This window comes from Ctenopharyngodon idella, chromosome 3, assembly GCF_019924925.1.
Source record: "Ctenopharyngodon idella isolate HZGC_01 chromosome 3, HZGC01, whole genome shotgun sequence".
NCBI lineage: Eukaryota > Metazoa > Chordata > Actinopteri > Cypriniformes > Xenocyprididae > Ctenopharyngodon > Ctenopharyngodon idella.
In genome coordinates this window covers 22,606,669-22,620,810 of record NC_067222.1, presented here as the reverse complement: position 1 = coordinate 22,620,810, position 14,142 = coordinate 22,606,669, and the positions used below count along the sequence as shown (strand labels likewise).

Sequence of the window (14,142 nt, the reverse complement as noted above, 5' to 3'; positions counted from 1 at the left end):
CAGAGTGTACGCGTGCCTATAGGCGCATATTACTATCGCGCTCTTTAAATAACAAAAAAAATATTGCGGCACTGACTTTAGACCAGGTTTCAGTTGGTCAATGGCGCAGTTGCCTCAAAATAGTAACGCGCCAACAATGTGTCTGAACACACCTTGTTTTCAGAACAGCACGCCCATGGGGGCACAAATGGGTGCAAATGCATTTGCTGTTTAAACAACATGGTGCAGGATGTGAAAATGATAACTGCGTCGGGCTAAAACTAGCAAAAAACACTTGCGTCGCACCTAGTGCCACATTGCACCGGGTGTATGATAGGGCCCTACATGTAAACATATCAATAGATCATCTCTTCTTTTTTTTCTTTTGCACTTTTTACTGGTAACAAACAGTGTGGTCATCCAGGTATTTTTTGCCTACTGTATAAATACTGTGAATTACATACTACTCTGTTCACATACTGTATGCGATTTTGGATGCAGCCACAGTATTCCTATGGATTAAATAAACATAAATTATTTTATTTCTTGTTCTTTTAATGTTTTGTGTGTGTGTGTTGCAGTTGGATCCTCTACCACTGACGGTGCTTCAACAGAAACCTTGTCCAAAAGCCACAGCCTCTCTAGAGAGGGTCATTGAGATTCAGAGTAAGTGTGAAACCAAAGGTAACATGGTTAAAAATTACATTAATTTCTACATGTCGTTCCCTCTTTATTTTATAGTGTGTGTGTGTGTGTATATATATATATATATATATATATATATATATATATATATATATATATATATATATATATATACTTCCACCAAGAATACCTGCAAAATTTCTGTTAAATATTAAATTGAATGATATTTTTCTATTATAAGTTTACTTGTTTATTGTTCTGACATAGGATAGAAAATTTTAATAAAATATTTAAAAATCAGTTTGAGTTCTTGATAACTGATTACCGATCATTATTTATCTTGTCATGATTTGTAGGTAAACACTGGACGTCTCTGCAGAGGTTGGCTCCTACAGTGGGTCAATCTCTACTGGACGCTCAGAGACGAGAGAAGGACGAGGCAGACACTTTGACCGCCATGGCCTCTCTCACTGTGGACAACGATCAGCAAACAACTTCCACAGAAACCAGCAGGTACTGCAACTGGAGTCCATTCTGTTGTTATACACCTTATAGTGAAAGTTTAGTGCATAATTTTAGCCTTCATTAACCGTTAACCAATTATTCCTTCCTCAGATCAGCAGAGGAGCCGATGGAGGAGGAACCCGTGTTGTAGAAGAGCGAGTAAAGTACATCACTGCTCCAACCTTCTTGTCCACGCGTGCTTGGCACTGGTCACCCTGACGTCACGCCTCATGTTCCTCCTCCCAGCTCTTTGATTGGTTCCCTCGGTCCTTCACTCATTTCCAGGTGCTTGACTGACACGTTCACAGCCCACCCACTTTCGCTTTTCTGAGGTAAAGCATAGCAAACTGTTGCCGAAAGGGTGCGACAAAGGCATAATGGGTAATTACAGGACCACTCAGTGAGGGTTGCACAGCTGGATAGGCCGAACAATGGAGTACTCTTCAGAGAAAGGCCTTTGATTTCAATTTATCATTGTTTTGGACTGGACTGGGGACGTAAAGAAGAAAATGCAAAAACAAAAAAAGAAGAAGAGGAGGAGGAAGGGAAAAACGACACGACAGCACATGGATGTTGTTGCTCGGAAGGCCGTGAAAAAAGCTTTGTTTTCTGTACAAAGTATAAGAAATGTATAAAGTTCCAAAAAAAAGCCAACAAGCAGCAAAAATACTTCAGCACAAAACACACATATACACTCATTCACAAACGAACGTGGTTCCCAACAGAGGAACCAGATGTTCGGATCGTGACAAAACACCTTTTGCTGACAAGTATACTCGTTTACACTGTACCGTGTCGATTATTTGGTATACTTGTTCATCTGTATAATAACCTGTTATGAAAAGCACACAAACATATGAGAAATATAAATATATATAATATATATATATATATATATATATATAAATATACATACATATATATAAACATATGTGTTTTGTGTGTGCTGTATACACATTTGAACACAAAAAAAATATATATATAAATACTTTATATCCCCTTTATGGAACATTTTCTTATCAGCTGTGGTTGTACATACAGTAAAAGAGCCTGCAGACTTTTATCCGGAAGTGGAAGAATGATGGTTATAGCCTTTTTTCCCAGAAGCATTTCTTTTCTCTAAGAAAAAACATACTTTTTTTGGAATATACGGCTTTGCTATAACATGCTCGCAACATAAATAACGGCAACCCATCCATTTTACGACAAAGATGTTAAATAAGAAGAAAGGATTTTCAAAGCGTCCATCTCGACCTTCGTGGAGAACGAGGAATGACGCATTGTGGTAATGTCTGAAGAAAGACTTTTTTTTCCAAGAACTTGGTGCCTTTTATACTAAGGAAAACATTTAATAACACCAATACTTAATGAATCGCAAATCCTCAGACTTAACTTTCATTGATTTGTTTGTTTTTCAAATTGCCTTAATTTTTTCAAAGAAAAACGAATTTTAGCCATGAACGACGGAGAGCACAAAACGATTATTATCCTCCTTCTGCCCCGGTTTCTTTCCGTTTCTCTTCTTTCCTTCTCATTGTTTTCCCTTTTTTTTTTTTTTTTTTTTTTTTTTATGATGTAAATGTTGCGTTCTTGGTAAAAGGTTTTGATACTTCTTTTTTTATTTTAGTGTTAACGAAAGAACGAACGAAAGAAATTAAATGATTGTTTTATTTATCAGTCCTGTGCCGTAGACTAGCACACGACGTGATTGTTTGGAAACACTGACCAACTTCCTGTTTGTTTTCTTCCTTTGTACATGTATTTGTTTGGCTCCCTTACACTCGTTTATTTGAAACTTGTTTAATTTTACTTTATTTCCGAGAGAGTGTTAGCGGTGACCTTTTTTATTAAGACATTTCCTTTTTTGTACAAAAATGTAAACGAAAACAGAAACAAAAGAGTCTGTATCAGTGTTAATTTCGTCATTTGATTTGAAGTATTCTCTGATAAGGAATGTACAGCGTGGTACAGATATTATCTGATGATGTTGATTTATGTCACTGTGCAGTGCATTTGGCATTGTCCTTTTTCAGGATTTAAGGATATTTTTTTCCGGCAATAAGAGTGACTACCACTTTTTTGTTTAACACTAAAATACTCTACAAACTTTTGGTTACATTTTCATCACCTTTTGATATAGCTTTTGTGCTATGAATATGGTTATTTTTCACCAGACTAATTAGTATTGTTCATAACTGTTGACAGTCTGTCGTATGCTGGTTATTCTCTTGTGCACTTGTGGATGAAATGCAATGGCTTGTTTATGACCCAGAAATAATGATCCTTTATTACATTTTCACTGTGTGACAACAGCTTTTGGGGGCCAAATTCGATTTAATCTTCTGCGTCTTTAATGTCAACCTCTTCCTTTAGCAATGTCACAGAAGTAGTCAATGTCACCAACATTTCTTGGTCTGAGAGGTGACAACGTGTCTAATGGCAAGTACTTTCAATGAGACTGAACCGGGCCTCAAGCATCTTGCACTAATACTACACTGTAGGTCCGAACCTAATCGCGTTTTTTACTTTCGGTTCTCATACTTAAATTACGAGGCATTAAAAGCAAAGTGAATTATCTCAGCAAATGCGTTTAAATAGTGTGTGAACTCTCTCGTCAGCGTTTTTTCTTTGTGTATGTTCATTGGTTCACTGATGAACTGTTGATGTTGAAACGAAAATGCGCATTTCTTGACTCTGCTCTCATTTGATTTATTTATTTGGAGTCAGAAATGACTGCTGAAAGTAAGTTGCATTGCTTCAGGATCAATGTTTGTCTCATTGTAAATCTATGAAAAATTAAATATTGTCTTATCTCTTTGACCGCCTCATATCCTCTGGGCAATAACTTAAAAAAAAAATTCACATCACAAATGTGATGCCAAAAAACGGGCCAGTTTTTTCTCAACAACAGTCCTCTACGAAGATGTTAGTTACGTCACCATTTATACGTTTGAACTGTTTTTGCTCTGTTGAAACACTAACGTCACCTTCAGCTGTTCATTCTGTCTCTAACTGTAGTTGTTAGTTGTTATCATCATCGTACCGAGCGCATTGACTTGGTTTTTTGCGGTTACAGAGAAACAGGAAACAAACACTTTGTGAAAAATCAGGCTGACACCAGCCTCTGTACTTAGATACTGTAATATACACTAAGAGAATTTCCCTCTTCTATGTGGCTGTCTGAATCAGGAACTACTGTAATCAGGTTTTGTAACGTTTGGATGTAGATCACCAACCATTTGTGCATAGTTTTGTATCTTCACACTATATGGCGTCAAACAGTTTATTGACCGTGCAGTTGGTGGTGAAAGTTTGTTTTTTGTTTTTTTCGCTCCTTTTTTTTGTTTTAAGGATGAATCGGCTGACGTGTTGGTCCCTGAGAAGTCCCTTTTTGAAAATCTTCTGCTTAGGTGTGTTGGGCTGAGCAATACATAGAGAGGGGGAAATAATCAATCAGATGTAATACAGTACGACGCTTGGTTTTCTTAAACTAGCCACTGAGGGAGGCTTTTCATTTTTGATGGAGGTTTACGCAATGATCTTTACACAAAGAAAACAACGTCAGCGGCGTGAACAGGGCCTTACGGTGGACACCGGGAAACCTCTTTATGTGTAAAAGACATCGCCATTCGCCATGGAAGATAGCTTTACTGTCTCTGCCACCATTTTGCTATTGGGTAAATATGTATATTTATTGATAATTCATATGTTGTGTATATGTAGTGACCTATGATCGTCGAGGTTCAAAGAGTGCTTGTATATTTTTTTGACTTTTTTGAAAGAGAGGTTGTGTCTCCTTCACTGTCCCTTCATTTCTTTGCTGTTCTACATCACTTGTTGTGATTGGGTGTTTCAATTTGTGAGATCTTTTAACCTTACATTTTTAACATCCTTTCTCTCTCTCTCTCTAATCTCTTCTCTCTCTTTCTTGTCTATCTTCTGGTCATATTGATATGCAGAAGTTATCTGAAATTATCAAAGCACATTCCCTGATTTATTGTGTTCTTTCAATGCTTTCATGTTGCGACAATACAAAGGTGTGTATTCTAACTGCTACACACGTGTATATAGGGTGCATATATGTGTACACATGTGCAATACACGCTATTTGAGCAATCTATTACTGTGACTATTAATCATTAAAAATTGCTGTTCCTTTGAGTCTTGCTGTTTGGGTTTTTTTTGTCATTTCTTTAAATAACAATGAACTGCTCAACATATACAAGGAAACTTTTGGGGCCAGTGGTGATACAGATACTGTACAAGACATTTCGTTTTTTTTTAAATAAGTCTGTGGCCCTTCGTTTTAACTTCCTGCAGCGTCGTCTAGCTTTGTATGCTCTGCTTATTGTCTTAATGGGTTAAAATCGATGCATGAATATTTGTGACAAATATTTTATTTTAAAGCGAAACATACCCTGATGCATTTGTTTTCATTCAGCTTGCCTTTATTCATATATTTAATATTTTGTAATATTAGAAGGTTCTTTAAAATAATTAAATCACTGAAAATGATCAATAATGTATTACTATTATTAGTTGTATTTCTGATTATATTTCTAATATATTTTATATAATATTATTTAAATATTTTTTTAATATTCATATTTCATATTTGAATGTATTTGATGAATATTTGTAATGTAATGTATATGAAAAATGGTTTTGGTATTTTTTCTACTATAGACAAAATATCACTCTATATATATAAAAATATTGGTATTTTTTCTACAATAGACAAAATATCACTCTATATATATATAATATATATAATATATGACAGAAGACTGGAGTAATGACTGATGAAAATTCAGCTTTGCATCACAGAAATAAATTATATTTTAAAGTATATTAAAATAGAAAACCATTATTTTAATAATATTTCACAATATTACATTTTTTTTTTTTCTGTATTTTTTATCTAATAAATGCAGGCTTGATGAGCATAAGAGACTTCTTTCAAAAACATTAAAAATAGTAATGTTTCCAAACATATATATATTTATTATAAAATCGACTAAAAATGTATTTGACATTAAGGTTACTTTCAAAAACTGATCAGAAATCATGAGAACTATTCTTTTCTACAGTCAAAAAATTGTTTCTCTTCAGGTTTATACATCTAAAAGCATAAAATTACTTTGTATCTGTTTTCTACTCACAATCAATCAATGTAATGTAAACTAACATTTTAGACCTTTATAATATTTTTTCACTGTATAAAAGGGTCTTTATTCTTGAAAATATGTAACTGCCTTAAATCATATTTAGGGGGTCTGAGGCACCAAAAAGTTTGAAACCCACTGATTTAGGTCACAGAAGGTAACAACTGGCTCTCCTATCATTTCACAGAATCTTGTGTATAAACCAGTAAGATGAGTAAGTGATAACAGTCGATTAATGAGGGCGTGTAGTGCACTGTAGTAAGATAATCATGATCTACTACTCCATAGTAAAATGGGCGTGGTTTCAGTTTTCGCGTCACTTCATTCATTCCAGCGGAACGCCCACTCGCGCTCCCACCCATGCTGACGCGGCTGCGCGTGTTTACGTGAGGCGACTGCTCCTGTTTCCTGGCGGAGAAGATGGCGGCTCCTGGACCAGGGGAGTATTTCAGCGTCGGGAGCCAAGTCTCCTGCCTCACCTGCCTGGGGCAGCGCTTGCAAGGAGAGGTCGTCGCTTTTGACTACCCGTCCAAGATGCTGACTTTGAGTATCCTTTTATCGTCTCAGCTTGTCATTGAATCGTCAGGATCCACAACTGCAAGAGGCCTGGTCTGCGGGTATGCCAAAGGTATATTCACCACGGTGAAGTCAGTCCACTCTGCGTTCGCTTCCGTGTTTAGCGCATGCTGAGTCAGGTGGTGTGCATTTGAATCTCCGATTGGGTATTAGATTTTACTCGTGCTCTTTAGTTCGTAGCGTGCGAGTGTAATACATCCTCTCGATGTCATTTGGACTCGCACATTAAATTTAGCTCCAATATGGTGTTTTAACACGACGAATAATAAGTATACTGCTCTTGTTTATAGAACACCTTGAAATATCAGATATTTTAAAAGCACGCTTTAATATAGCAAATGCCGTATCGAATATATAATTGTCTAGTTATGCTCTATATTTTGTATTTATTGGTATATTTTGCTCATTTCTGTAGAGCGTGTGGAACTTGAAACGCGCTGGGGTGATGTCTGATTGACATTCTTTTCGTTGTGGGGATTTTGATTCATCCCAGTGAGTCGAATCTTTTGAATCAGTTCGCTGGAGCTTTCTGTAGGTTACATTACTGGTAGCGGTGTTTTATTTTATGAGTAATTAAAATATTTTTAAATTAATTTCTCAATTTTGTAAATTTCTATGTATCAAACTATGAAGAAAAGTGACAAAACATCCCAAAAATATATGGTTAACCATTTTCATTATTGTCCTTATGTAATTTTAATGTATGTTCATTTGTCATGTTTGCACATTCTTAATCATTTTTCCACCACCATAAATATAAAATGCCATATGTATTATAAATATATGGAGAATCTCCTTTATTTATTTTGTTGGCAACCTCCAGATTTTAGAGAAAGAAAAGCGTTCAAAAAGACATCATTTTGACTCAGTCGACCGGTTCACGAATCGGTGTGAATGATTCTTTAGCGAATTAGCGTCATTATCCAGTAATCTCAAAAGACTGGAAAGGTCATAGAAAAGTCATATAAATCCAACTATTAAAACTTTGATGCTTCTCACTTAAACTAAAGGGTTTTAGCGCGTTTATTTGCAGTATCTTTTGAACTGCAGTCCTTAAGCCATAACGGAAGTGATGAGGATGGGTAGGCTGTCAACTACAGCACTGCTGCTCTGCCATACAAATATCTGCGCATGCGTGCTTAGGGGGTGGCAGCTAGCCTGAACGCTAACATCCCAGTCTCTGCCTGACACATAACGCGCTTGCAATAACTGTGCTGTGTACATCTAAATTAAGCATTTTACTACGTTTTAACACAAATTATATAATTTTTCCCATGCACTGTGCTCTATTTTTATAAGTGCAATTGTTTTATCAATGCTGAGTTCCGTGGTTTGCTTGCTAACCGCCTGAAATGCTGCCATTCCTGTTGAGCATTAGAATAACACTCACTATGTGATAAAATACTTCGTTTGAGAAGCCTTTAAACACCTGCACTAAATAGGGAGTATATGACTGATTTCGTTGTCAGAGCTCTTCAGATGTTTAGCTCAGCCAGCTATTGCATTAGTTTTCCAATGAATGATCGTGAATAACCATCACCAAAAGAAGCTCACTTTGGTCCTTGGTCTGAAAATGCATAGTAAGACAAACTGCATTAAAGGTTATTTAAATGAAGCACAATCATTTGATTATTTAAAGTCACCGTGAAATAAAAATTGACAGCTTAAAGGATTAGTTCACTTTCAAATGAAAATTAGCTCAAGCTTTATTCACCCTCAAGCCATCCTAGGTGTATATGACTTTCTTCTTTCTGATGAACACAATTGGAGTTATATTAATAAATATCCTGACGCATCCGAGCTTTATAATGGCAGTGAGTGCGATCAATGAGTATGAGCTGAAGAAAGTGTCTCCATCCACATCCATCCATCATAAACGTGTACTCCACACGGCTCCAGGGGGTTAATAAAGGCCTTCTGAAGCGAAGCGATGCGTTTGTGTAAAGAAATACCCATATTTAACAAGTTAAAATATCTAGCTTCTGCCAGACCGCCTTCCGTATTCAACTTACGAAGAAAGTGTAAAACTCTCGCAGTTCAAAAAGCTTACGCTACGTCCTACGCCTTCCCTATTCAACTTACGGAAAAAGCTTAACTGACGCGACGCCAGTTCCTTTTTTTTTTTTTTTTTTTTTTTGTAATTTGAAAACGGAATACTAGAAGAAAGTCATATACACCTAGGATGGCTTAAGGGTGAGTAAAGCTTGGGGTAATTTTCATTTGAAATTGAACTAATCCTTTAAGTGATGTCAAATTTGCTGATATCACTAGCTTGCTGCTTCGGTTTTCTTCTTGTTTTAAGTATTAAAAAAAGAATTGTTTAAATAACACATCTGAAAAACCATCAGGTATGCTTGTTTTATAGAACTGAGTGGTTTATGAAGGCTTGAAGACGGTGTTGATTTTAATGTTTAAATCATTAAACATCTCAAAAATATCTGAATACATCTAAAGTCGGCGTGAAATGGAAGTTGCGATTAGTCTATTTTTTCCCTGTTGTATCCGATTGAAACAGCTTCTTGAACAAGAAAAAATGTAGGCTTCATAGGATCATTGAATGGTTGTGGTTTGCTCTTGCTGTGATGTCATTTGAGTGACAGGTTGTCCTGTCCTCGCTCACTCCTCGTTTGAATACGGCTCATATCTGATTGCACTCTGTCATGTTTGTAAGTAGTCTCCACCATGATGCTCATCTCCTAAGTGATAGACATGTCATTTTATCCTGATTGTTAACATGAGAGGCTAAACATGAAACTAGAGTGGAGAAATACACAAAGTAGGGCTTACAGCTGATACACAGCATTGATCCCATGAAAGTACCTATCTAGGGGGCTTCTCTCTCATACATTGCTTTAATAAATACACCTTTGCCAAACAACTACCTTGACCCGTGTTATCAGAATGTGCCCCGTCCAGCGGTAAACCCAACCTCAGCGATGTGGTGCTTGTTAACTTGGCCTATGTGTCCGAAGTGGACATCATCAGTGACCGTGCTGAAACTCCTCCCCCATTAGCATCTCTCAATTTTAGCAAGGTGAGCCCAAATGATGTCCCATTTTCTTTTGCTATCTAATAATCTATGATTAAGAAAGGTGTAAAAAACGACTTTATATTTCATGTCTTTTTATTTTGCCGTTGCTGTTTTCAGCTTGTGAATAGAGCACGGGCGGAAAAGGAAGATAAGTTGTCGCAAGCTTATGCAATTAGTGCTGGTGTCTCTGTAGAGGGTCAACAGCTGTTCCAGACCATTCATAAAACGTAAGTGGGATTTGAATTCATATGTTCACTTTCAGTTGGCTAATCTTTGGGCTTTTCCTCAATAAGTATTTAATTTTCCCTTGAAAAAGTAAGGGATTACTCTTCATTTTTCTGTAATTCGTTACTTCTGGTGTAATTGCATTAAATACTGTACAGACTATAGAACAATCCTATATAAAACAATAGTGGATTTAACATCAAAAATGTAATGTCTAATGTTAAAAGTTTTTTTTAAAGGTAATTTAAAATGTAAATGCTTTGGCCAGTTTGAGAATAATTTATGCAGTTTTATATACATTTATAATTTATATATATATATATATATATATATATATTTTTTTTTTATGTTTATTTATTTTATTTTTTTATTTTTTTATTTTTTAAGAATTAACAGTTTTATGTCTGTCCTTGTATTGGGGTTGATATGGAATTTAGAAAGTAATTGGTAGTAATAAGTAATGCAATACTTTTTAGAGAGAGTAATTAGTACACTGAAGGTGTAATTAGTAGCTATTAATTACTTTTTTAGAGTAATTCAACACTGGTCACAGCCTATAAAAATTTAAACTGATTTCTGGATCTATATGTTTTGCTTTAGAGCTCTGTTTATTATGGTGAACGATCCTCAGTATTATGGATAATTTGTTTAAGAGATATGAAATATATCAAGCATCTGTGCCTTGAACAGAATGAATTGTTAACTTTCTTGTCTTCATCCGCAGCATCAAAGACTGCAAATGGCATGAGAAGAACATCATAGTGATGGATGATGTGGTCATCAGTCCGCCATACCAAGTGGACAACTGTAAAGGCAAAGAGGGCAGCGCTTTAAGCCACGTGCGGAAAATAGTAAGTCATCTCACCTCTGCACTGCATTGTACACTAGTATTCAAAAGTTTAGGGTCAGTACTTTTTATCTTTTTATTTATTTATTTATTTTTAATAAATTAAGTTAATTTAGCAAGGACACATTAAAAATGATTTCTTGTCAAATAGTCCTGAAAAAGATGTATTATGGTTTCCATATAGATATTAAGACATATATAGAAGAGAGAGAGAGAGAGAGAGAGAGAGAAAGAAACTGGGCCTGTGTTAAAATGCCCACAGAGCATGATTGATAGGAAAAGCCCCAGCCCACACATTGACGGGATTGGTTACATGTTTGTGACAGTAGGAAACAGGGGCAGTTTCATACCGCGTTTTTGAGATTCTTTGGTACACTGCAGTTTTAAGGAGAAAATGCTCAGCAATGGTGTTGACTGATGAATTTGCACATGGTTTGGCTTAAAGTAAATTAAAAACACCACGTAGACATATAAACAACATTAAAAACTTGATTTTCACCACAGGGGGATTTAAAAATCTTACCGACCCCAAACTTTTATAGTATACATGTTTCTTAAAACCTGTTTCAGCCCCGTTTATGAGAATGAATAATTGTTGTGGTTACTGAGTTTAAGACCCTTGGGGGAAAAAAAGCTTTTAAAGAGTGTCTTTGGTGAGCTTTAGTCCATCAATTACATTTGAGACTATAATGTCTAGATAGTGTACTCCTTAAAGGTTAGTTCACCCCAAAATGGAATTTCTGTCATTAATTACTCACCCTCATGTCGTCCCAAACCCGTAAGACCTTCGTTCATCTTCAGAACACAAATTAAGATATTTTTGATGACATCCGATGAAATCTGATCCACACATAGGCTGTAACGACACTGCACCTTTTGAGGTCCAGAAAGGTATTAAAGACATTGATAAAATAGTGAACGTGACTACAGTGGTTCAACCTTAATATTATAAAGTGACGAGAATACTTTTTGTGCGCAAAAAACAAAACAAAAATAATGACTTTATATCTGAACACCGGCTCAGTATTGGCCTGTAATGCTGACGCAGGAGCCGGCCAATACTGAGTCGGCGTTCGGACGTAAACACGGAAGCTCTGCAACGAAAACAGCATAGCAGTATGACAGGGGAGAAACGAATTTGTTGAATAAAGTCGTTATTTTTTTGTTTTTTGCGCACAAAAAGTATTCTTGTCACTTCATAACATTAAGGTTGAACCACTGCAGTCACGTCGACGGTTTTAACGATGTCTTTAGTACCTTTCTGGACTTCAAAAGGTGTAATGTCGTTGCTGCCTATGTGTGGATCAGATACCCTCGGATTTCATCAAAAATATCTTAATTTGTGTTACGAAGATGAACGAAGGTCTTATAAATATCTTGTTGATAAAATAACATAGTAATTATATTTATGTGAGGTATTTTACTGTTCTAACCTTTGTTCTCTCTGTCCACAGGTCGAGAAACATTTTCGGGATGTGGAGAGCCAAAAATCAGTGCCGCATTCACAGCAAGCTCAACAAACACAGAAGGACTCTGCTTTATCATCATGAGCCCAGGCTCAGAGAGAGGAAACAATATGCTGACAAAGGAAGTGTTGTTTGTTTTAAATTAATATTTTCTGATGTTGTTGGGTTTTTTTTTTTTTTTTTTTTTTTTTTTCAAACCAATCGCCAGACAAAGGTTGAGATAGCTGATACTCAGCGTTTTGAGCAGGGATGACGGTCCTGAACATCTGAAGAGAAAAAATGCTTCCACAGACAAAAGAGAGGGCAAAAATAGAGTGCTGTCTTTGAATATCATTTCATATAGAAAACATCCTTTCCAACATCACTTACCCACCGAACCTACCCTGCTGGATCTCCTTTTTTTTCCCCGCCTCCCGTCATCAAGTAACCCACATGTTTGTCTCATCTTATGTGATTAGCCACCAAAAAAACACATTTTCTGTTCAAAACAAAATCACATTTTATGTGCAAATCCATGATCTTCCTTTCTACCACTAAAAAAATGTGGCACAAAGTTTGTAAGGGTGGAACAAAAACTATTTTCTATAAGTTATAAAGCCCCTCAGACTGGATAACTATTGTTTGATTTCTTTAGCTGCACATGCAGGGTTTATTTTTGTAGGTTTAGGTTGATTGAGGGCTGAAGGCGCAGTATGGGAAATTTAATAGCACTTAGCATCTACCCAACATCTCATTTTCTGAAGCATTGTTTTTATATAAAACTTTTTTTTTTTTTTTCTTTTTTTTTTTACTTTTATGTCACTTTTTAAGTGATGGACGAAGGAGTAACACTCTTGAGTGCTGTAAGCATCCTTTCAGTTTACTTGTAGACCGTGGTCATGTCGTCTCTCTTCAGCTCCAGGTGCAGATGACCAAGAGGGAAATGGAGAGCCAAGACTACTTGGCAGTATATTATGTTGTCATTTTCTTCCGTATTGGTCCTGTACTTGCCATTTTGAATACCTCTTCCATAGTGGGACCATTTTCTATGATGCAATGTTTGTTTGTATTATTATTATTATTATTATTATTATTATTATTAATATTATTATTTTCAAACACATCCAAACTGGAAGGGTACATGCAGTGACCAATGAGAGACTCGCACCTCTCTTTGACTTCTTGCACTCCTTCGTTACTCCAGCGACGGTCATATTTCTTTAGATATGTGTCGGCGTAAGACGGCTCATATCTTGCTCATCTCTCGCGAAAGGACTGATTTCTTTTCCGAACAGGAATATTTGTAACCACCTTTTTGGGAAAAGGAAATGTTAAAGTGATATCTTGCCATGTTAAGAGACTGGGACAGGGGGGTACGTCTCAAGGCCGAAATCCTCCCCGTCCCAGCCTCGTGAACCTCGTAGCCTGTTGGAGGCTCAGGCAGTGGCGCCAAGCTGTGATGGGCATCCACGTTGCATGCCAGTTTATATCGCTGTGTGTTAACGAGGTTGCTGTTCGCCTATAGGTTTCTTTCGCAGTATTTTATTTTTTATTTTTAAATAGTAATGAAGAAATAAAAAAAGAGAAAAATCCCACTGTCTTGTTTGTATCCCTCTTTTATTTTATAATTACGTACAAATTTGGTTCAAGTGTTCTTTTATTCTTGAATATTTAACTTTTTTTTTACTTCAGATGAGGGTAGTACTATTTTTATATAATTATATA

At 36.1% G+C, this 14,142-nt stretch overlaps 2 protein-coding genes across 6 annotated transcripts in view; both read left to right on the top strand.

Moving 5' to 3' along the window:
- The window catches only part of hdac5 (histone deacetylase 5), an 81,289-nt gene extending 76,000 nt beyond the window's left edge, over positions 1–5,289 (top strand). For all 5 annotated transcript variants that reach the window (XM_051888777.1, XM_051888778.1, XM_051888779.1 and 2 more), the window contains 3 exons: positions 561–645; positions 981–1,137; positions 1,240–5,289. In XM_051888777.1, the coding sequence (XP_051744737.1) occupies positions 561–645; positions 981–1,137; positions 1,240–1,279 (282 nt within the window). In that variant the 3' untranslated portion in view covers positions 1,280–5,289. The remainder of the gene's footprint in view (positions 1–560; positions 646–980; positions 1,138–1,239) is intronic.
- A 1,352-nt stretch (positions 5,290–6,641) lies between these two features.
- lsm12a (LSM12 homolog a) lies at positions 6,642–14,012 on the top strand. Its single transcript, XM_051888790.1, has 5 exons — positions 6,642–6,840; positions 9,770–9,903; positions 10,018–10,127; positions 10,850–10,976; positions 12,427–14,012. The coding sequence occupies exons 1-5, from the start codon at positions 6,714–6,716 to the stop codon at positions 12,520–12,522; spliced, it is 594 nt and encodes a 197-aa protein (XP_051744750.1). The 5' UTR covers positions 6,642–6,713; the 3' UTR covers positions 12,523–14,012.
- Positions 14,013–14,142: the final 130 nt, after the last annotated feature.

Bases quoted from the DNA above. Each gene is read 5' to 3' on its own strand.
- lsm12a (XM_051888790.1), top strand. From the start codon at position 6,714: ATGGCGGCTCCTGGACCAGGGGAGTATTTCAGCGTCGGGAGCCAAGTC. The intron at 9,904-10,017 runs GTGAGCCCAAAT...TGCTGTTTTCAG, and splicing joins CATCTCTCAATTTTAGCAAG to CTTGTGAATAGAGCACGGGC. The intron at 10,128-10,849 runs GTAAGTGGGATT...CTTCATCCGCAG, and splicing joins TTCCAGACCATTCATAAAAC to CATCAAAGACTGCAAATGGC.